This window comes from Aethina tumida, chromosome 2 (assembly GCF_024364675.1).
Source record: "Aethina tumida isolate Nest 87 chromosome 2, icAetTumi1.1, whole genome shotgun sequence".
Classification (NCBI taxonomy): Eukaryota; Metazoa; Arthropoda; class Insecta; order Coleoptera; family Nitidulidae; genus Aethina; species Aethina tumida.
The window spans coordinates 20,883,613-20,909,648 of NC_065436.1; the positions used below are offsets into that span (position 1 = coordinate 20,883,613).

Below are 26,036 nucleotides of genomic sequence, written 5' to 3' on the forward strand. Positions count from 1 at the left end.
GACGAGTCTCACGTCTCAAATTTAAAATTCGTCAATTTTAGTTGTTTGTATATATAATCGATTTTTCAAAAAAAGTTCGTATATTTAGTTAAAATAGAATCAAAATTGAACTTGAGATTTAATATCTGAGTTGTTAATAAACGAACTTTTGTTTAATTTTTATAAATATCGATGGATAATCGATCTTGAACCATGATTTACCAGAAAAAAATGAGTTCTTAAGACTTCAAGTCTTCAGGTAAAATTTATACATAATATTCATCCTGAACTGAAACAATTTGCTTCGAGTTATCGACTGTAATTAGTTTTATATATTTTTGTGACAAAATTAAATTTTAAAATGTCGCAAAATATTTAAAAATATATAAAAAATTACTAAAATATGCCTACCTAACTTTGTATGTACAATTTAATTCTACTAAATAATCTCAAAAGATAATAAAAATAAAAATATTACTATCAAAAAATAAGAAAAGTTATGAAAAATAATTATCATCTTCCATAATAAATGCATAACAAATTTTATTAGAAAAATATTCCATATTAAGAAGTCTGTGTCTGTGTTAAAAGTTCCAATTAATTTATTTCTTCTGCTCAAATTAACTATCAAATAAACAGTGCAACAAGCTATTATATCTATGAAGAGTAAAAGTTCCCTCAGCCAACAACAACCCTTTTGATATTGACTTTAACATGCATGCTTATCAACCAATAATCCACATTAGCCAGACCGCGTTTCAAAGTAAATCCACGCTCGACGTTTGTGTTTGAAGTGCTCAGGTCGGGATCCGGCGTTGTAAAACCAGGAATTACCTCCATTAGTAGAACTCCGAAATGATATTGCAATTTAAAATGATGGAAATAGCGGGCGTGCATGCGGCGCGGAATCGCTAACTGGAAGATTTAAATTAAACTCGCTTTTTGATCCGCCGGATTATGAGCGGTGTTCCGTCCAATATTGCGTTACGTTCGGGCCACGGTTTCGTTCAAGACTCCTCCGTCATCTACGTGTTTTTAATTAACGGTGCTCTCGTAACGCTGTCTTCGTCCGATTGTAAACACTGATTAATTAATTAATTTATATTTTGTACGATGTAAACTTCCACGCCTTTGAAGTGCCGGATTTTAACGAACCCAACTGCGAACTGTGCAGTTGCACCTGACACACACAGTTGCATTCATGCTACGCGGACTATCAACGTGAAGACAATGCAACATAAAGACAATAGAATGTTAGATGTATTCCGGAAATTTATAAATTACGGCGCGTACGTACGCGACTATTTATACAAAGTATTAAAATAATTCCTAGATTGTGACATTTCGCTATAAGGATGTGCTTTCACGACATAATATGTCACAGAATACTTGGCAAAGTCAACTGCATATTTCCTTGTCTTATCTCCGCAAGAATGGCCGGTAAAAACCGGCAGTTTAAATCGCAATAACTCTACACGGTGGTATGTTAAATATTGCTACTGATTTTGTAACTACACACAATTTTATTTGTTCGAAAACATTTATGTCGCCACCGTTTAGACCAATATGGTGTTATCGTTCGTTCACTTGAAACAAGTTTTTTGTGTCGTTGTTAGTTTGTTTTTAATTAAAACAAATGTACGTTAATTTACAATTTTTCCTTGGATTAACTGTTTACTGCGTCGCGTCATTCGTGTAAACTTGCACAACATGAAACAACTATTTAAACGAAATTGCTTTAAATTTCTAAAGGAACAATCTTTAATTTAAATTTTAATAATTACTTTTTTACCTAAAATAGTTTTTATTTGTAAACATTAATGGTTTTTATAGAGGTCAATCAACATAAAACAAATTATCACACGTATTTGCATATATTTGTTATTAAAGTATTTTTAACTTTTAATTGATGTGTTTTAACATTAATAATACATATTGGAAAAAGTACAAATTATGAATTTAAATTCACAATTTCAATTTCATTAAATTTGATAAATTTATAATTAATTTACTGTTTAGTTTAATATAAAGTTTTAATAAAATCAAAAATACTATTGTTTTATTTTATGACCAATATTGGTCTAGATTCATTCAAATTAAAAATTATGAGGTTAATCAATAAAAATGGTTAAATTCTTAAATAATCATTATGAATCTGTAAATATTTGTTTTATTAGTTTAATACTATTTTTAATTGACTTCTTTTAATTTTAATATTATACAGTGTGGCCCATTTAAAAACAGGACATCTTAATAAAATTTATATTTTGACCAATTTTTTTTGTTCAATTGTTAAGCAAGAAAATATGTACTTATATATATATATATAATGCATAAAATTAAATAAAATAATCATTTTTAATTTAAATCAATTTAAATTTAATATTTAATTGTTATATTAATTAAGTTAAATAGATCAATTATTTTTAATTTAAATCAGTCTAAATTTAATATTTAGATGTTTTCTAAATTTTAAATTAAATGAAACAATTATTTTTAATTTAAATCAATTCAAATTTAATATTTGTTTTATTAATTTTTGATTAAGTAAAATCATTATTTTTATTTAAATCAGTCTAAATTTAATAGTTAAATATTTTATTAATTTGAAACTAAATAAAACAATTATTTTAAATTTGAATCAATTTAAATTTAACATTTAATTTTTTTAACTTTAAATTAATTAAAACCATTATTTTTAATTTAAATAAATCTAAATTTAATTTTTAGATGTTTTATTAATTTTAAATTAAATAAAACTATTATTTTTAAATTAAATATTAGAATTATTTTTTATGTAAATCAGTCTAAATTTAAATTTAATTGAATTTAAATCAATTCAAAATTAATATTTGTTTTATTAATTTAAAATTAAATAAATCAATTATTTTGAATTTAAATCAATTTAAATTTAATATTTATTTTTTTAACTTTAAATTAATTAAAACCATTATTATTATATTATAATTTAAATCAATCTAAATTTAATATTTAGATGTTTTATTAATTTTAAATTAAATAAAACTATTATTTTTAAATTAAATATTACATTTTTTTTTTAATTTTTAATTAAATGAAACAATTATTTGTAATTTAAATCAATCTCAATTTAATATTTAGATGTTTTATTAATTTTAAATTAAATAAAACAATTATTTTTAATTTAAATCAATTCAAATTTAATATTTGATTTATTAATTTTTAATTAAGTAAAATTATTATTTTTTATTTAAATCAGTCTAAATTTAATAGTTAAATATTTTATTAATGTGAAATTAAATAAAACAATTATTTTGAATTTAAATCAATTTAAATTTAATATTTATTTGTTTAACTTTAAATTAATTAATACTATTATTTCTAATTTAAATCAATCTAAATTTAATATTTATATGTTTTATTAATTTTAAATTAAATAAAACTATTATTTTTAGACTAAATATTACAATTATTTTTCAGGTAAATCAGTCTAAATTTATAGTTAGTTGTTTTTAAATTTTATATTTATTTTTTATTTAAATTTTTAATTAAATAAAACAATTATTTTTAATTTAAATTTTACTTAAATTTTAAAATAAAAAATCATTATAAATCTGCATATATTTGTTTTAATAGTTTAATATTATTTTAAATTAATGTCATAACTTTAATAACTTTATAATGGATAAACTAAAATTATGAGGTTATCACATATTAACTAAATTAAATACATTTTAAATTAATTAATTAATTAATTTTAATATAAATTATAATATTTTAATAATTTCAGAAATACTTCCTTGTTTAAAAGTTGTTTTTATTTGTGACTAATATTGGTTTTTATCATCATCATTCAAATTATAAGGCTAATCAACAAAAATCATTAAATTATCACAGATTATTAATTCATCAAAATTATTATTATTAAATAATCATTATAAAACAATGCAACATTAATCCGTGGCCCGCCGACCATCCGGAACCGAGTCCAATTAACCAGGTTAGGTTGCAGGTCTGTCGTGAGATGCGAATGCGCGTCCGGCTCGCACCCGCTCCCGTAAAAGGTGCGCGCGGGTCCGGCCTGCGCTCCCGCCCGCTCTGAGTCCGTGCGCAGGCGGCGGCAACGACGTCGGCGACGCCCGAACGCCGGTGGCGGCATAAGCGGCGGGGCGGTGGCGTGCTGCAGGGATGGGGACGGGGGGCGGCAGCTGACGTCGGGGGATAGGGGCGGCGGCGGAGGAAACGGGGGCGGGCGACGGTGCGGTTTGTGCGCCCTCGTCGCCCGTGCCTTCCGTCACGCCGTCTGCGGCGCGGCCAGCCGCCGGGGCAGCGACGACACCTACGAGGAGCTGTCCCCGGATGAAGAACCAGTGAGTACCTACATGTTTTTCTCAGTGGATATTTTAAATTGAGTCAGTTAATCAACAAATAAATTCTAACAATAAAATTTGCCTAAAAATTGTCTTATAAAAGCTTTAACACTTACTTATCACTTCCTCCTAAGAGTAAATGAGTCTTTGAAGCACATCATCATAAAATGCTTTTTGCACTTATTTTTTAATACTTGTTTTTATGAATTATATAAATATATAATTTATTTAGACTAAATGGTCTAAATAAATTATTAATTAATATTTATTATATTAAACTGCGTTAAGTTATATTAAAATCATTGTTTATAACAGTTTAAAAAAGAGACGTAAATCTGTCAGCAAAAATGGCGGATGCGCTTATATTGTAATTATTTTACTTACTAATATTTATTAACATTTAAAATTTATTAATTACAGCATATTTTAATATGACTTTTAGTCACATAAAATATATATAATTAATTTATGTCATATCAAATAAAATTAATTTTAATTAAATATTAATTGTATATAAATTTTATTAATTCAAAATTTTTAACTCCTTTTTAAAGCCTTTATAATTTATACTTTGTCACTACAAAGTAATTAATTCCCGCTCAGTTTGTTATCAAGAAGAATGACTAATTATTTTCTTAATAATTTCCTGTGATCAAAGCAAATATTTTAGAAAACATTCCTCCATCAAAAATAGTAAATATCCCCATTAATATTCCAGAAGTGCCAAAAATTTAAGATATCACGAGAGGGTTCACCTCCGGGCGACAGTCGATAGTTTAAGATAACCCAAACTTGGAAACAAACCAGGGAGTCCCTACACCTACATGTCTTCACGTGTATCGGTCATAAATCAATAAAATGCAGGGTTGGATCTTCGGGGGGCATATTTCGGTCGGCACTTACGCTAACCTGTCATTGACGGATGATATCGCCCCCATGGGGCGGCCTTCCGTTCCATACGAGTTTCCCGATTCTCCCGCACAACCCCGAGATTCTCCGGGCTCTTCGTTTGTTACGAGGAAATTGAAGACATTTGTAAATGGGCATATCGCATTTTACGATCATAGTTTATGGGATTGTCAAACTTCAATCAATGTCAATCACATTGTACCACTGAAAATGTTTTTCACGCTTTTTCTTTTAAATTTACGAAAAACGAAGTAACATTTTTTGGTTTCTAATTTTCTAGTCATTAATGATTTGCTAGAATTTTTTAAAATATCCCCAAAAAGCAATATAAATAATAATAATTGAATTGTTTCTTTAAATGTAAAGAATTGATAGAGAAGAGTCCTCAGACATGCATCTAGGACCTTCACATTTTACTGAAACAGTTTCTCAAACTGCTAAAATTCTTCTCCTTTTGCGTTGTTGAAACTAAATAAAGCAATCTTGATTTATATATATATATATATATATATATATATATATATATATATATATATATATATATATATATATTAATTCCTTTTTTTTACGTGTGAAATTAATTTAAATCTAGGCATAAAAATCAGAAAAAATGTCGACAAATACCCATACAAACACCATTGTAATCAATTATAAACTAAATATTTCGAATTTAATATATCAAAATTCATGATTAAATGGATAAATTTAAAATATTTATTAAAAATTATTATTAGGATTGATTAACCACAAGAGACCTTTTTTGTAGAGTGTTTAATTTCCTATTTTATAGAACTTATTTATCTACGAATTATAAAATTTAGAAGTGAGGAAGAAATTTTTGTTAAATGCTTCCAACTTTGACCTCCGATATCTTCTAAACCGTAAGAGTAAGAAATCTTTTTTGAAGAACGTTCAATTTCCTACAAGAATTGTAAATAGAAATTTTCTAAACGATCAAATAATGATGAAATATGGACTATGTCGTATGGACCTGAAGAAAAAATGGATAATTGATATGAAGAGAACTTTTCTATTAAAATAAAGAACTCATCTGTAGAGAACAGACTGTTTCAAAAAAATCGCCAATTTTTTTTTTTTTTTTCTTATTTATATCGAAAATTTTGTTGGAAATGGTAAAAAAAATACTGTGAATGTTACAGCTCTTAATATTAATATTAAAAGGCCGCATCGTAAATTTTAATTTCTCGTTTAAATAACACGGGAACGGTGTTCTCTTGGATTTTCAAATTTTTTAACTCTCGTTAGAGATAATATTTCAAAATGATCAAAACAGTCTTTTATAGAAAATTTAACGCTCTACAAAAAATGTCTCTTACAGTTTTTTGATATATTCATTTTTTTCAAAGTTATTTAACATTAAAGTTGGATTGATTTAAAATTTTCTCTACAATTTCCTATAATTTATCTCCAAAAAAGTTTTTGATATTTCTTACAGATCATAAGTTAGCTGCTGAAAACTAAAAATTTTATTAAATAAATGTTATTTTACTGCTTAAAATTAAGCATTTTATTTAAATAAATAGATTTTTACTAAAAAAATTGATTGTTTATTATAATCAAAGTAGTATATATCGTTACACTAACAGACTTTTACTACAATTTGGCAATTTTTTTCTGTATTCATTTATAACTAGCAATAAGTATTGTAATTGCTCTTCATTTTTCGTGAAACACTTATATATATAAGTCCATGAAAAGCTTTACAATAACCCAACAAAATTATGTAAAGAATTTAAAAATCTAGAAACACTGTCCTTTGGAGAGACGAAAGTAAAATTTTGTTTCTATAGGATGGTAAAACATTTGTGAGGCAACGATATCATTTTAAATACCAAATTTCTAACGTTAAACCAAGTGGCGGAAACTTTATGGCTTCGAGATGCTTTTCTCGATATTAACTTGGAACCTTGATTCAAGTGTAGGGTAAAATGTCCACTTAAATGAATATTTCAACAAGACAACGATCCCAAACACACATCTATAATTATTAATCAGTGATTTCTAATCAAAAACGTATCTGTACTTGAATGGCCGAAAGTCCTATTAAGCACCTTTGTGAAGTATTAGACCTAACAAAAAACATACAGGAACAATGGTAACAAATTCCTGTTGATACATTACAGAGACTGGTAAATTCTATACCTAAAAGATCCCAAACAGTGATCTCGCAGTAAATTAGATTTGTTCATATTTGCAATAAATTAGGGAAAAATTTAAGTAGAATTTATAACAAGGAAATAATATTCCATACTTTTTTCAACCTCTGTACATAATAAATAATAAAATTTTATGTAAGTCATCATAAAATTGATAACGGTACTTTTTATATATTCCTGTACAATACAGATTCGACATTTCTTTCAAAACTTCAATTTGGTTCACTATTTTTGAGTCATATTATAAATATAATATTTGGTGACTCATGAGTCTATAATATCTATACGAATAATTAAAATATTATTCAATGACTATATGAGATATAAAACAGCAATTAAAAAATAATTAATATGCAACGCGATAATTTTTTCCACTTTAGTTTATCGCAAGTAGAACATTTGTCACGTCCCTATCAACCGAATTACGCAGGTAATTTTCCCGTTTTCCACACCGAAATGGAATAAATTCCTTACAGATAGAGAAAGCATTCCGGTGCCCGAATTCTTTTATACTCGCCGGTCTCCATTATGAAGTTTGCGCTCGTCATAACTTAATCAATTTACCGCGGGTATTTCTCGGGGGCCAGAGATACTCGAGCTCCCCGCGTTTTGTTCCCGGGGTTCGGTCGTCGGGGACACGGAGACATCCTGAATATAAACGGCATAATTAACGTTTTCAGAATTTCGCTTTTACTCATTATCCATGGCTTCTAACGTTTTCTCAATTATCTCTCTGATCTTTACAATTTTAGATTTAATCTCGCTAACTGAAATCTACACGTTCATTTTTCATGTCGGCTCTCCACGCCCGGAGATTATAAAATCGGCGACGTTTCAGATGTGGGTTCTCCATGTCAGTTTCACGGTTTGCGCCGGATTTTGTTATTTTATTATCATTTAATTTCCATCTCGTTGAAATCCTGCACGGCCTCAAAACTTCCTAACCAATGAAATTTTCTCCTCTCAGGCGTTTCAATGTTAAGGAGCATTACGAGAAAATTATTAATTTAATGAGTGTTTATAACAGGGCGAATCGATAAAAGCTTTTGTTCTGTGTATTTGTTGATTTATTACATTTTTTTCCTCCGTGCCAATTAAATTTAATATAAATTTGTATGTAAATAAATATAATTAAAGTATATACAATGGAAATATATAATTTACTTATGCTTGTACATTTAGGTCAGTAATTACTACAAATTATTTAATTAACAACAGTAGCGTACATATTGTGATAAATTTTATAAAATTTGAAAGCTCTTGTTTTTGAAATATCCATAAAAAGCAATATATATGGCAGATCCATTATTTTTCATAAAGGTGATCCTGAAAATTTGAGACCGATCAGATCAAATCCGGTCACTGGAGAATTTTTTGAAATTTGAAAAAAGTCAATTTTTAGTCATTTTCAAAATTTTATATCTCAACTTCTATATAACTTAGAGATTCCGTTCAAACGGCATTATTCTCTGCGAACCCTTTTCTTTCAACACATTTCCGGCATAACTGAAAGTTTCAAACCAAAGCCTAAACAACTGCATTAGCAACATTTTACCTGTTTTCAAAATACTCTATAATCTACAGCTTCCAAAGAATAGGGTTAAATAACTGCTGATATTTTTTGTGGAGGTGTATTCTGTTGATATGTGCCCATTTTTTTCCATAATTGATTCATTTTCTTTAATATCCAAAGCCGATCGATTTTTCAAAAATCGCTATATTATGTTATGTCTATTATGTTCCCAATAAGACCTGAAAATTTCAACAAAAACACGTGAAATTTTTTTACTGGAATTGTTTAGTTGAAAGCTTCCATCTAAGTTGGAAATGAGTTTAACGCCAATATCTTGAATGTAGAGTGTTCACAAAGAAGAATTAACTTTTTTCAAATTTCTAAAAATTCTTCTGTGACAGGATTTGATCGCATCAGGCTCAAATTTTCAGGATCATCTTTATTTCTGAACTTTCAAGGAAAAAGTCAGTGTCGGAATCAGTTACCCACACGCCCAAACTGTCGTCGAAAAGTAATGAATCTGTCCATATATTATATTGTTATATTGTTGACATTAAAGTTCAACTAAAGTATTAAAGTATTATTAACCTATTATAATAAGTTCTAATAATATTACACATAAGTGCAATATCGCTTTACGATAAAACTGAATATCAAACTTAGCTAATCGTGAATTAATTATAAACCGTATATTGATTTTCATCATTTCTTCATTTTCATTTATTTTATTTTTTTTTTAATTAGTAGATTTTTTTGACATGAGGAGAATCTTTCTTTTAAAATTAAGAGTTCATCTTTGGAGAACAGTTTTTAAAGATGCCTGGGAACCCATTTTTCCTGAAGTTAAAAAAATGATTTTTTTAACCTATTCTAATAAATATTTTAACATAAACATAAATAACATATGTGCTTTTATAAAATAGTATGTATTATTTTTACTTACTTGTTTAATATTTAAAATAATAATTAAATAAAATATTGTGTTCAATTTTAATAGAGACTATTTAAGTAATTAATTGGTAGGAAGGAAACTATAACCAATTCTGTTTGGCTATAACCAAAATATATTTTTATGAATATCAATATCAATGATATCAGTATCAAAATGCTATATAATCTACAGCTTCCAAAGTATTAGGGTTGAATAACTGCTGATATTTTTCATCAATATATTTAGATGGCTGTAACTTTTTTCAGGGAATTTTGATTTGCTTCAAATTTTCAAGGAAGTTAGTCTATTATGTTCCCAATAAGTCCTGAAGATTTCAACTATTTTGAAAACACGTGAAATTTTGCTACTGTAATTGTTTAGTTGGAAGCTCCCATCTAAGTCAGAAATGAGTTTAACGCCAATATCTATTTTTGTCTTGAAATTCGAGAATTCACAAAGAAGAATGCCGTTTGAACAGAATCTCTATGTTATATAGAAGCTGAGATACAAATTTTTGAAAATGACTAAAAATTGACTTTTTTCAAATTTCAAAAAATTCTCCACACGCCCAAACTGTCGTGGAAAGTAATAAATCTGTCCATATATACCCTATATTGATTGCAGTGTATGGAGTATGTGGTCTGTAAAGTACTAAAAGTGTATGATCGATTTTTTTTTTAATTCTAGAGCAAAACAGGGATGAATAAACTAGACAAGATGATGATAAAAATGATAAAAAATAGAATAAAAATTTATTTGGATTTTCTTCATTGTTGGACATATCTAACTGCTCATAAATTTTGAGCACCTTGTATATTACAAATTATGTTTTTAGAAAGCACCATTTTCTAACCATCTTAACTACTGATAAATTGTTTGAAAATAAGTAATTATGAAAAATGTGTTACTTCTTTTGTGACCAAAATTTTGGTTTTTAAAAACATAAATAAAATAAATTAGTTATCCTGTCAAACCTAATTGGTGACGTTACTGCTTGTCAAATCTAAGTGATTTTTTGTCTAGTTTATATTTATATAGGAGAAAAAAACAATCTATTACCTTCATAAACCATACAATGTAACTTAGCCATAGAGAATCTATTAAGTAAATAAAACAATAATTATCCTGCACTTAAATAATTGCCGCCTCAGCAGTAAACTCATTTAAGGCACACAATTGCAATATGTAATCGCAATTAATCGACCACCCACATATAAAAAACAACATATATAAAACCTTCTATTAATTGATTTTATCCAAAAATAAAACAAAAGTTATAAAATTAACTACTACTTAGTAACGAAACACCATCGGAAACGGTTACTGGGAAATGCTACAGTAAAATTCCACCGGAAACGAAATAAAATTCCCAGTGAAAATATATCGATTCCTCACCTACGAACACGACACTCCGCATTTCATTTGCATAAATATGAAAACAAAATTAGAGTCATTCGACGATTGCCCAAATTGTAGCGATGAATGCAAATTTATAGCATCGCTAGTAACGCTACGTTTGGGCAAAGCGGAACCGACAGCTCTCGTTTTTCCACCCTCTTCCACGCATTTTTTTAATCAAGCTTGATTGACGTACACTCTAATCTTTATTAGCTCAGCACGACGCAGAATAATTTCTATAGAATTATTAATTTTTCTGTTAATTTCAACTGCTGTTCTAAATTTATTCTTTTTTTGTAAATTCTGATATAATTAAATATACAATTTTTTTAAATACTTATACACGTGAAACATAAAAACAAGTTTATTATTATTACATTTTATAGTATATACAAAAAGATTTCTTTGAGCATTAAATTTAATATCAAATTTAACTAAGCATATCTCAAATTAAAACATATTTTAATATTTTCTCTTAGCACACGTTTTATTTATTTAAATTAAAATGATAATTATTAAAAACGGAAGATTATATCATACACGTTTTTTAATCAGATTTAATTAAGATGCACTCCAATCTTTACTAATTTCTAAATTAATTTTATAACTAAATTTTATTGAGAAACTTCAAATGTCAATTAGTAATTATAAAGTAAACTGGATTGTTATATTGTTGACATTAAAGTTCAACTAAAGTATTAAAGTATTATTAACCAATTATAATAAGTTCTAATAAAATTATATATAAGTGCAATTACAAAAACTTCCCTTTACGGTAAAACTTAATATCAAACTTAACTAATCGTAAATTAATTATAAAGCGTATATTGATTTTCATCATTTCTATTTGCATTTATTTTATTTTTTAATTAGTAGATTTTCCTGACATGAGGAGAATCTTTCTTTCATCTGTGGAGAACATTTTTTAAAGATGCCTGGGAACCAATTTTTCTGAAGTTGAAAAAAAATAGTCGATTTTTTTGGCTCATTCTAATAAATATTTTAACATAAATAACACATTTGCTTTTATTAAATATTGGTATTTTTAACAATTTCCATCATATTTTTAAAAGTAAGTATTATTTTTACTTAGAATATTGTGTTTAATTTTAACCATTTAAGTAATTAATTGGTAAATTTCAAAGGAAACTACAACCAATTCTGTTTTGCTATAATAAAAGTATATTTTTATGAATAGAACCTCTTAGAACACAGAATAAAATATTGCTTACATTAATTAAAATTAGTTTATATTAAAAATAAATCATATAATTTTTTCAAAAACATACTTTTAAAACAATAAATTAAAAATAAATAAAATTGTTATGTGACTGAATGAATTTTAATAGAGACCACATTCTGTATTTCTAAAATAATGACTTTTAAAAAATATTGCTACACCTAATTCTCTTTTTACACTATTTTTTATACAAATGTAAATAACTTACACAAAAGTAAATAACTGATTTCAATGCATATTAATAAGAATTATAACAAATTCGGATTTACCAGAAATAAATGTATTATTATTATTATTAGTATTATAATTAAACACACGAATTAACATTGTAATTATATAATGTTTTTACTTATTTTATGCTACTAAAAATAATTTAAAAAATAAATATTAATAATATATTTTTGATTATTTTTTGCTGCTAAAAATTTAAAAAAAATAGTAATTATGTTTGTTTAATATTAACAGAAACCAAATAAAAGATGAAATAATGGTGACATCTTAATATGAAATTATTATTTATATTTATAATATATTATAATTAAAATCTTTTCGGTACAATATAATCACGACAGATTCACAACTCAAAAATTTAAAGTTTTACTATAAAAACAAATAAAATTAGATTGATTAATTGAAATATCGCTATAATTAACATCATATTTAAAATTTAATTAATTTTTTACTTTTCAAAAGTATTTTTCATGTTTTCTTCGATATGAATTATAAATTATTATAATGTTTTTATTTTTGTGATGTATTGATTTTAAAAATTCAATCAGTTCCCCCGATATTTAATTTTTTCAAACCAAATTGGTTCTAAAATAACATATCACAGGTGTTTCGTAATTAATTATGCAGTTTATAAGTAGAACAAACAAGTCGCATCTAATTTTATTAAAAAAAACTATTGAGTGTTATTACTAAGAATAGCTCCATAGATATACAGGTTGTCACATTTTAAAAATATACAAACACTTATATAAATTTCGTTTTTTGATTCGTCTTTGAAATTATTCGTGTCCAAAACTGTTCACAAAATATCATCGGATAATGTTAAAATCTAAGACGATTAAAACTATTAAAGGACTGCACAGAAACGAACATTAAACTTCAAAACGTAATTTTAAGGCAACGTTGCCCTAAAACCGTGCATTAGCTCCGTAATGAGAGAGTACCGACGTCGCCGTCCACAATTAGTCCGGAACGGACCTAATCCGAGATTTGTGTGTGCAAACATCGGACCGCCTCTGACGCAATACCGGGTACAGCAGTTCTATTAGCAGCGTTGCATGCACCTAAGTAACGTAATTAATGCAAAATACATTACCTAGGGCCGAATCGTCCGGCTTGACGTTGGTCAGTGCGCGGACGACTAATCATTTCCACGTAAGCGGTCTACTGTTGGGAAGGCGTGATGATTGCCAATTATAATCGAGCCGGGGTGCAAATCAGGAAGACGAACTGACCTTCTATCCTGTACGTGTGCATGTACTGCTCTTTTTCAAGGCACGAACGGACAAGGTCCGTGTTTAGGCGCGATTAACGTCGATTAAATCCGGCTATCTGTTACAACGGGGAACCAAACGGGGGATCGTGGGTGCACTTTTCGAATTGCGTTGGATTTGTTGCGTTGTTATTAGAAGTACCGGTACACAAATCTTGCAGTGGGACATCTGATGTGAAATGATTCTAAGCAGAAAAAGTAGTTTATTATTTTCATTTGTAAAAAACCAAAAATTTTGCGAAGAGATAATTGAACTGGTAAAAAGGAGAAGTGACTAACTAAAAGCAAAGGAAGTATATAATGATAACAGTATAATAATAAAAAATATCATACATCATTTTGGATATACAGAGAATGATTTATTCATTAGATCATTGTAATCTATCCTATGCTGATGAATTATTATTATTGTCTACTATTTTTTAACATAAAATCCTGGATTTATTTTAAACTTCATTTGTTTATAAGATTCTTTTTGTTCTAAAAGTTTTATTAAAAATGTTTATTATTTTATTTATACAGGTTAACAAGCTTTTAGATATAATTAATAGTATTACTAAGTATTATACAGTGTTTAGTATCTCAGTTTACTTTTTTCTTAGTTTAAATGCCATTCTTATCATTATTAATTAAATGGAACCGCCATTCGATGCAGAATTATAATCTGTGCTGACGAAAAATATTACTAAAATTTTGTAAAAAAGTCTATTACCATTTGTATTTACTTTTATAATAAAAGAGATAATAAATATCTGTTTAAAATATACTATATACTATATACATATTTATTATACTTTGGGGTTTTAAGTAATTTACAAGAAACAAAAATTTAAAATCAAAAATTTAAAAGATAAATACGAAAAAAAATAATTATTAAAAAATTCCATTTTCTAGTTTGTTATATATTGACACAATAGCGTTCATTCAATTAAATTTAAATAATTAATAATTGTATTCGATTGAATTTGAATACTTTATTGAAAAATAGCTTATTTTTTTCAGTTTATGTTTATATTATTTATATTTTAAGTATATATTGTCAAATTACGAAGGTTTAAAATTACAAAGTATTCTTCGAAATTATACGAAAAATTAAAAATATCTAATTATTTGAAATTTACATTGCTTTTACTGATTAACATTGACGTCAAACAGAATAGAGTTTCATATAATTTGTAACTAAAAAAAGTCCTAATAACCACTAAATATAATTTATATCCATATTGAAAATAGTTCGTATAAATGCATTTCGTAAATTTGAAAATATTTAAAACTACAAAATACTATATTATTTAATTAAAGTTAAAAACCTAACATTTTGGAAGCAGTTGTTGCATGAGTCTAAAATATCAAATATTTATTAAGTATATTGTATGGATTTTAAAACTTTTATTTGTCTTATTTTAAAATGATCTTATTGTGTTAAATGAATCATAAGAATTGCACGGCAACCACCATATTCGCCTGATTTACTTAGCATCGATTTCTTATTTCCAATAATGAAAAAATGGCTCAGGGAAAAAAAATTTACCTCTAGTGTAGAAGATCTCTGCTGAAACGAATAGGTATTCTGAAAGATTGGTGCAATCATGTATTTGGAGGGACTAAGAAAGATAAAAAAAACAGATTAAATGTATAGAACTAAAAGATGATGTTCAATATTGTTGTTGAAAAATAAATTAAATTTTAATGTACATATAGTAGTGGTCGTTATTGTAGTAACTTTTTAAAATGTTAAATGTTTCATCCATAATTCTTTTATTTAATGTAAAATGTTATTAATTAATAATATTAATTTATTATTGTTGTTTTATACTGTATTATTATAAAACAATCATATTCTTATAAAATGTTACATATATTTTTCTGAATTGTGATGGACATAAATTTAGCAACTTTAAACTTTTAACAACTTGCAACGAATTTTTAATAATTAAATCTGTGTTATTTAATTTATTATTATGTATAATATCCTTTTTGTTTTATAATTCTCGTGGCATAAACTCGATCATTTTTTCGAATATACCTCAAGTCAATATTCCTTCAAAATTAAATTGCTGTGATAAGTTCAATTAATTTATCAATTTTTATTTAGAATTTGCTCATAAACGGAATTCCCTCATGTTTTTTATAGGTCTGAAGACTGTCTGGAGATTGGGACAGACAACATCGAATCTTTGATCTCTTAATCAATCCGTAATATTTTGAATTTGTTTTTGGAATCGTTTTCATGTTCATATTTATTTGGCATTTATGAAAAGCATCATTTCTCGAACATATGGAAGAAAATTGTTTAAATCAGTCTAGATGTCCTATGTCCCAGACGGATTGAAGCATCTCCATAGCATAATTGAACTGCCATCATCTTTTACTGTGAATTAACCAACTTTTCATGTAATTTTTTTTTCATGTATAAAATAAGCATCATTTCTTTATACATTAAATTTAGACTTGCCACTAAAACGACTCGTCTAAGCAAGTCAAAATTGGACATTTTTAATAATTACGGTTTTTCTTATAAGTTTGGAGTCAAACGAACTAATCATCTTCTCACAGTCCTTGAACTAATTTCAGCAAATTCTATTTCCTCCAAGTTGGCTTTAATTTTAGTTGACGATAAGATTTGATTGTGTTTTGACATTCGAATTATGTAGTTATCGATTTTCTTTCAAGTTTTTCGAACTCAGCCAATTTCGTAGTTATCACTTGGACGGTTTCTCAAAAATGTTTAACAATACGGCAAACGATTGACTTTTTTAGCCGTTAACTCTTTGTCATCTCTTCTTGTTTCTCTCTGTCTTTGTAACGCTGAATTATAATTTTTTTACAATCTCACTTCGACCAATGATTAAATAATTATAATAAACAAAAGACAGCTATGTTAGTAAATAATCGATTTAAATTCACAAAAAGCAACCAAAAACCAAAGTTGCTTCAATTTTATCCATTAAAAAATAAAATAGTACGAAATCTAGAAATAGTAAATACAATAATAACAAAAAAAAAATAAATATTTTAAGTACTGCCATCCAATTCAAGTAGCAAAGCTCATATTTTTAATATATTATACTTTAATTATAATTATGTCCACTACTGTATATAAACCAAATACATTTCGAACCCAACTGAAAAATATTCAAATATTTTCCCATAAAATTGATAGATTTTTAACAAATATGGTTTTTTATTTTTATATTCAATTTACATATTTTTTTTTAGCAACTTCTACTTCAGGAAGTTTTTTTAAAAGAATATTGGAATAAAATTCTTAATTTATCTTAATTATCGTCAATTGAAAATTGAATAATAAATAAGACGATTATTACCAGTTAGAATCAACAATTATAATTACGAAATAATCCTGAATTTTTTCTCTTATTTCTCTTTTTCTTAATTGCCACAAACAGTTAATACTACTTTTACCATTTCCGTGTTATAATTTTCCCATAATTGTAATTTTCCATCGTTTTTAACCTTCACAATTTCCGAGGATTTGAAGATTTCCGTTTTGCCTTCGGTACATTTATTTCCAGGACGGAAAGGAGCAAAGCAAAATCTTGCCTATTTATTTTCATTGCCTGTCAACCGAAATATAAATTACTCGGCAATGTTAATTTCACCTTTTCACCGTCTCTTAAATAACTCGAGAAAATCGGAAATAATTCCGTGCTCGTTACGTTGACAAGGTGAGCAATTAATTTACCAAGATGCAGACGTAAAAATAATCCGATGAATAACTTCTTCATTTTGTTTCGTATATATTTTCTTCTCTAAAATAAAAGCGACCGCCTTCTAAATCGTTGACGGTCGTAAACAATGTTTAAAATTCTCCGTGCAGTTGCCACTAGAACCTTTTTTCCATTGAAATTAAATGCGAAAATTGAAACTTAACAGGGCCCCTCATTACCGCTAATTGAATTGAAAATAATGAAACGCAATTTCGTCACGGGCCGCATCTCGCCGACTCGAGGGCGACTCGCGATTTTTAATCATCGGGGATGAGGATCAGTCAAGGAGGCACAGAAGGCCAAAGTAAAGCGTTCCCACTCGACGTTAAAGTGTTATTGTGATGGCTTTCATGTTTTGTACAAGCTTATTAGGTTTCTAGCCGAGCATAGTGACTATTTTATTAATTAGAGCGTTCACTTCATCTATGGTATCGATTCGAACGCCGCCCCCACCACTCAAACTGACGACCCTCGTTCTTCCCACAACTGTCCCCGTAAAATTTATCCATATTTTAAAACAATTCAAACTATTTCTTTAGCGTCATTACAAGTTAAATTAGTTACGGCAATTACATACAAATACAGTAGAGGAAATAAATCAATTCCCATGTTCCACCGTGTTTAAATATTAACACGTTTCGTCCGTAGAACCGATCCGATTGACGTAAATACATCTAACCTGATTACTTTTCTCGGCCGCACTTAGAATACTCATGCAACTTGTATAAAGCAATTTACGATGAGCAATGACAAGCCAACCAACAACTAATAATAGTCACTACCGAGTTATTTTCGTCTGATATATTACTAATTTTAGTTGTATAAATGTGAATACATAGAAATCTGAAAATTTAAAAAAATCATTCATTATATTTGAGCTATTTTTTTTTCCTTTTATCTACTTTAGAACTCACAAAGACCACGACATTCTTCTTGCATGTAAAAATGTTGTATTTGATTGCTCCAGTCCCTGAAATTCCCCCCTTTTGGACCGAAATTAGCCTTTGAAGAGTCCTAAATTTCAGTACTAGGAACACTTCAAAATCGGTAGATTTAATTACTACTTAATGTGTCAGATAGAAAACTGTCAATTCATAGAAATCTTAAATTATTTTTTGAACACTTTTTTTTTATTTTCACCATTCATGAGCCCATAAATAGCCCGAAATTCCTGCATTCAAAAATGTTTGGTTTCGATAGCGCCTGTCCTTGAAAGTCAGAGTGGGGTCTAACTTTCGGGTACAGCTACACCCTCTTACTTCAGAAATAAAAAGTTAGTTATATTTCAAGTCCAAAATTTTTACTTTAGGGCCGAAATTAGTCCATAAAGAGGCCGAAATTCCTGCATTCAAAAATTTTTGGTTTCGATAGCGCCTGTCCTTGAAAGTCGGAGTGGGATCTAACTTTAGAGTAAAGCTACAGCCCCTTATTTCAGAAATAAAAAAGTCAGTTATTTTTCTAGTCCAAAATTTTTACTTTTGGGCCGAAATTCCTGCATTCAAAAATTTGTGGTTTCGATAGCACCTGTCCTTGAAAGTCAGAGTGGGGTCTAACTTTAGGGTAAAGCTACACCCCCATATTTCAGAAATAAAAAAGTCAGTTATTTTTCGAGTTCAAAATTTTTACTTTTGGGCCGAAATTAGCCCATAAAGAGGCCGAAATTCCTGCATTCAAAAATTTTTGGTTTCGATAGCGCCTGTCCTTAAAAGTCGGAGTGGGATCTAACTTTAGAGTAAAGCTACACCCCCTTATTTCAGAAATAAAAAAGTCAGTTATTTTTCCAGTTCAAAATTTTTACTTTTGGACCGAAATTAGCCTATGAAGAGCCTAATTGTGTCAGGTTCAGCTTTTCTCACCTAGTTTGTTTAACATCATTACAAAAAATATGAAAAATCCCAGAGGATAAAAGTTCAATTTTTAAAAATATTCCATACTTTTTTACATCACTGTTAATTAGCAGTGCCGTATATATTAAACTAACAAACTCATTAATTTTAAACATTTTTTGGCTTTCAATGTAAAATGAAACAAAGGTCTTATTAATTTTATTCAGTAATTAATTAAATATAAAACAAATCCCAATAGTATGTTCCTTGTTTGGTACTGATTGTTAATTAGAATTATTTAACATTTGTGTACGTAATTATTTTGTTCGCAATCATCCAAAACCATTTTCACTAGAATGTTTGTCCGAAATGGGAATGTAATTGAACATTTAATTAATTAAATTCATATATGTGTGTAATTGGAAATATATATTGTAGTGTAGTACCATTGTTTAAAAATGTTAACACAATATTTTGTTGCAGACATGTCCCCCACTCGAAGAGGTTACAAAGGTAAACAGACGATTTTCTCATTATTCCTGTCATTGCTCTTTCTGGTTTTCCTCGCCTAATGAGCCAACAACAAAGCGACTTGGCATCAATTACATTGAAATTCAATCTGGGGAACCCCCGATCAAAACACTAATTAATGGATCTGGTTATCAGTTCAACTGATTTTCTACTACACTCCAAAGGGGTGCAGATATCTAGTTTCATTTGCGTAACTGAATAGTTATGTAATTTATACCTCGAGCCAGTATTTGTATTTCCGATTCTCCATTAACTGTCATGGTTTATTGAATTAACTAATTTAATTAATACAGACAAGTGTTTTATCTCTTCAATTTAACATTCTGAGAAAATAGTACTTGTTGGAAGATGTCCGAAGCTCCGTCTATGTGAATATTTGAAATCTAGTTCGTGTAGACTGAAACATGAAAAGTAAAATACGAAGGTTTCGTTGCCATTACCTCTAATGCACAGTTTAGCTTAAGCCCCGCTCATCGAGTACAATCCCATCGACAATTACATCAAGGACCCGACTCTCGCATTAGCATACCGTGGGAGTTCCGTAAACGACGCCACTCATGCCGAACCGGGGCGTCGCAAAAAGCATCCCTAAAAACGTCGGCGACTGGGTAATATTGTTTGGCCGATAAAAAGGCAAGTTCATTTGGCAAAGAAACAGGGAACTGGAAGCAATCCAGAATGTGTCCCGGCAATGGGTCGGGTGTGCCGGTTCAAGACGTTCCGCGACGACCTTTTTAACATTCAGCCGTTGTCAAACCGACTCCACACTTGACATACTTTGTCCCGCTTTTATGAGTGGAACCATCGTCATGCTAAATGTATTGACTCGCTTTATTTTCTGCCGAGGTTTCGTGCATTCCGATATTTACCAATATTGGATTCGGTCGGATTACCCCACACATCCAAACAGTTTTAAACAATGGGAACGGGCTTGTCAACGTAATCTGTTTTCGAACTAAAATTCATTTTTTTTTCTTTGTCTTTTTGTGTGTTCAAAAAAATTGTTCTTGAAGTGATTGCCTATAGTTCGGCAGGTGGTGAGGGGATGGGTTATCTTCATAAATTTATTCAACAGTTTAACAACAGTTTAAGAGAAATTTCAATATTTTCTTAGGTCCTTTGGGATACTTACAAATTAACTTTTAACTTGTTGCCACAGCATGATTTTGAATTTTTGTGCGAATATTTACGTAAAGAAAACGTTTTATATTATATTCTTGATGATATCTTGATGATTTCTTACTCATGAATATACCACTGGAAATCGTTTGATCCTACTGAATTTTGAGAGAGACATAATGTATGAGAGTGGAAGTAAAAGTTTTCTAGCTGTGAATATTTTTAAAAAGTATACAATTAAAATACTTGATACTGTTGATAAAGAACTGGAATATGTTGAAATTAAGTTTAACCATCGTAATTTCTTTAATTTTTTATTGTTCTTAAAGTTGTGTTCATACCAAAAAGTTAAAATTTAGAAATATAGTATTTTCTAATTTTGATAGAAATTGAAATGTGACTTTTAAATTACCAAATATAAGAACAACTAAAACAATTTCAATTAGGAAATGTTATTTTTGTAGTTTTTTAAAAAGCTCATTTTGTTGACTTGTTTTTTGGGAAGACATCGTTAGTTTTTTAATGAGACACTGATTTACGTCAACAATTCTTTTTTTCTCGTTTGACAAACAAAACTCAAATAATGAATTATGTAAACTTAATATTAGTTGGTAACAGGTTAATAATTTTGGAAAAATTTAGGCACAATTTGGATCATTACGTTTTGTTTAAACTTTTAGTAATTTAAAGTCTGACGTCTGGAATTTAAAAGTAACCAATTTTAGAGCATTTTCAGTACATTTCTTTAAATAAGCTAATTTAAACTTTTAAATTAAAATTTTATTTAAACGTATATTTGATTTAAAATTTTATTTCTTAGTAATTAGTTTTTTAGATTTTCAATTTTAAAATCAAATTTTAAAATTGAAAATCAGCTTTTGTTTTGTATACAATATGTTACTATATATTTTACTACACTTTTAATTTTTAGTTTGTTCAAATATTATATACATTTAATTACTTTTTGCACTGTTCTTGTTTTTTTACTGTTGGTAATGTTTTAAAATTCATTTTTTTGGATTAATTTATGTAATCAACATTTTTACTCATTTAAATATAATACGAATAACGAATTTTTTAATTTCTTGGTAATTTAAAAGTTGATTATTAGAAATTAATTAGAAAATAATTTACTTAATTGTGTTGTTTAAGAAAATATTTTTAACAAGTATGTACTTAATTTGGTTAATTAATTAAATTTCTAGGTAATTTAAAGGTTGATTTTTGTTTTAAAATATTTATTTTGAAAAATAACTTAATTCCTTTAAAATAATATTTTTTATTTTTAATGTACACGTTTATTTTTTATAAATTAAGAAATTTTTATCTTAAAACTATAAATATCTTAAAACTATAAATTATTATTTAAGTAAATATTTTGACTCATTTACACTTAATTTAGTTTATTAATTATTTTTTATGCAATTTAAAAGTTAATTTTTGATTTAAAAGTTATTTTGAAACTTTTAGTCTCATAAAATATTGAAAATAAGACAAACTAAATTAAAAATGAGGTATTGTTACATTCCTTCAAATAAATTTATTTTTATACATTTTTTTGAATCTTCTATTATTATATATTTTATATATTTATATATAAATATTTATATATATTATTTCAAAGTATAATTTATTTTTACAATATATTTAATTTAAACAAGAATTGTTTGATATTTCTACAAATTAATATGTAATTTCGTTTATTAATTAATTTTTTATGCAATTTAAAAGTTAATTTTTAATTTACAACCGTTATTTTGTAACTTTTACTGTCATTCAAAATATTGGAAAATTAATAAGAACCAATTTAAAAAGAAAGTATTGTTACATTCCTTCAAATAAGTTTGTTTTATTTATTTATTTTTTTTTATTTTCGATTTACTTACTACTATTTACTTCTTATTAATAAAAAAACTTTAAAACTACGAATTTTTGTTGTCTAACAAAATATTTTTGAAAAATGTATACACCTAATTCTCTTTTTACACGAATTGTTTTGTTTGAACACGATTTTCAATATTTTATGAATTTTTCTTGTATCTCATATTATTAAAATGTGTAAACAAGTAATAAATTCAATAAAAATAAACAAAAATTAATATTTCTATCAAATTTATACTTAATTTGATTTATGAATTAGATTGTTATGCAATTTAAAAATTAGTTTTTGATTTAACACCGTTGTTTTGCAATTCTGACTTTCTTAAATTTTGGAAATTAAGAAGAACCAATTTAAAGGGAATTATTATTACATTCCTTCATATAAGTTTGTTGTTATTTATACAATTTTTTGGTTTATATATTTACTTCGTTTTAATAAAGAAATTTTTACCTTAAAAAATGTTTACTTACTTAATTTGGTTAATTAAATTTTAAGGTAATTTAAAAATTATTTCTTGATTTAAAATCGTTTTCTTCCAACTTTTAACTTAAAATTTTGGAAAATAAGGAGGAGGTAATGCAAATATATTAAATTTATTTTTATTTAGTTAATTTTTTTATTTAAAGTTACTGTTCAATTAAATATCTTGACAAAAGTGTTGATAATTTAATATACGGATAATTTAAAAGCTAGTTTTTGATTTAAAACCATTATTTTTCAACTTTTAAATCTCATAAAACGTTGGATTATAAAACACTTAACTTGAGAAAGAATTATTATTACATTTCTACAAATATGTTCACTAGTAATTACTTACTTATAAGAAATATATAAAATATGAATCTAATTTCGGAATAAATATTTCAAAAATTGTAATGAAACTGTTCCAAATCCATTTATCGATTTGAAACTCTGCAGTTTTTTTTTTAAGTTAATTTCATCAACTTGTCTTTTGGGAAAACATCATCAGTTTTTCAAATGGAATATTGATTGAAGCTCTAAATGGCAAATGCTATGAATGATGATTCTAAATCAAATAAAAATGCTCTCGTTTATGAAACGTTCCAATTTAAAAAATTGCAGAACTGAAGTGACCTAATTTAACAGCTTAATGAATCTGCCGGCATCACAATCGCATTAATTCGTATATAGTTTTCAACCCTCCAACGACGAACCCCGACTGCTAACGAAAAATTAATCCTAATTAACGCCGAATTAGTCAGATTGATATAAACTAATTAATTAAGTTTGACGTTTGATAAATGTTACAGTTTTCCTAACAAATGCGGAATCTTTGACACGACGGCGGTCACTGCCAAATTGGTTGGTTAATTTTAGAAAACGAATTAATCACGACGGCATGAAGGTTCTCATGATTGCGAAGTGTTATTTGTTCCGACCTGCCAAAAAACTCATACGCTAATTAATTTAGTTTTACAACTTCACTTTGAATTAGACGAGGTTAATTGAATTATTTTCTGTTCATATCTGTTTTTCTTGTCGGCGACCTCGAATTGCCTTCTCGTATTATACTCGGTAACGTCCCATCCCTTAACAATCAATCCGGCCACATTGAACATTTAATAGGAGATCCAATCCAATTTTCATACCAATTCATGCATACCATAAGACCTACACTTTTTTTCCAAGTGAACAATACATAAATATGAGTTTTATCATATTGTAATCTCTCAATTCCTGGTTGTGTATTGTTCACCGTTAGAATTGCCTTTTTGAATGGCCCATAAATGTTCGGTATCCACTTGCAACCGTCTCATAAAAATTTAATGCCATAAAGAGTCGTTCCGCGAACAAAGTGATCAGGTCGAATGCCTAGTGATCGCATTTAATCGAGAGTTTACCGTTATTTATAGAAAGGGAGTTGTAATGTTTATAAAGTTCTATTTTCCGTAAACGAGGCGGATACTATGGGCAATTTGACGAATTATTTATTGTCCTATGCCAATTGTCTCGTTGTCATTTCGGACCTAATATGTGAACCGTGTATAATTATGATGTGTGTGTCTAGAATATGTAGGGACCCTCCCCCATCTATTTTGTAAATAATTTGAGAACTAACTGTAGGCTTTAATACTGTCAAGTCCAAGTTTTTATAGTTCGGATCATCGATTTCAATAAACATTAGCAATTAAAAGAAACACAATTAATTACAGTCATGAAAGATCTGTTTCAGTAAAATAATAATGAAGAGATCTATCACAAATGAAAGCAGATTATACACATCTCTATCAATAACTGCGGATACGGTGGTAAGAGAACAGGCCTAAACACAAAAAAAAAAATCCATTTTTTGAAATTGTGTTACAGATCGTTGTCAAAATTTGGTCTTATTGCAGCAGAACACCCAATGAAATGCTTTCAGTTTTTGCTTGACCTTTCAAGTTTTTCTATATATTACAAAATTCTTTGAGATAATATGAACTATTGAAAATGAAATGTGAAATATGAAATGTGAAATACGAAATTCGAAATATGATATATGAAATATGTAATAAATATGAAATATGAAATATGAAATATGAAATATGAAATATGAAATATGAAATATGAAATATGAAATATGAAATATGAAATATGAAATATGAAATATGAAATATGAAATATGAAATATGAAATATGAAATATGAAATATGAAATATGAAATATGAAATATGAAATATGAAATATGAAATATGAAATATGAAATATGAAATATGAAATATGAAATATGAAATATGAAATATGAAATATGAAATATGAAATATGAAATATGAAATATGAAATATGAAATATGAAATATGAAATATGAAATATGAAATATGAAATATGAAATATGCAATATGAATATTGCATAATTTTTTATGCAATTTAAAAGTTAATTTTTAATTTGTAACTTTTACTTTCTTTCAAAATATTGGAAAATTAAGAAGAACCAATTTAAAAAGAAAAT

General features: G+C 27.4%; 1 protein-coding gene across 2 annotated transcripts in view; it reads left to right on the top strand.

Annotated features, from left to right (window-relative positions):
* The window catches only part of LOC109594608 (cAMP-specific 3',5'-cyclic phosphodiesterase 4A), a 142,458-nt gene that overhangs the window by 79,215 nt on the left and 37,207 nt on the right, over window positions 1-26,036 (top strand). The window contains exons 1-2 of one of the 2 annotated variants that reach the window (XM_020009831.2): window positions 4,203-4,328; window positions 20,038-20,067. Coding sequence is in view for 1 of the 2 variants with exons in the window: in XM_020009826.2 (XP_019865385.2) it covers window positions 20,038-20,067 (30 nt within the window). In the remaining variant the exon portion in view is untranslated. Of the gene's footprint in view, window positions 1-4,202; window positions 4,329-20,037; window positions 20,068-26,036 lie in introns of those variants that run through there. The other variant, XM_020009826.2, reaches the window with a different exon arrangement.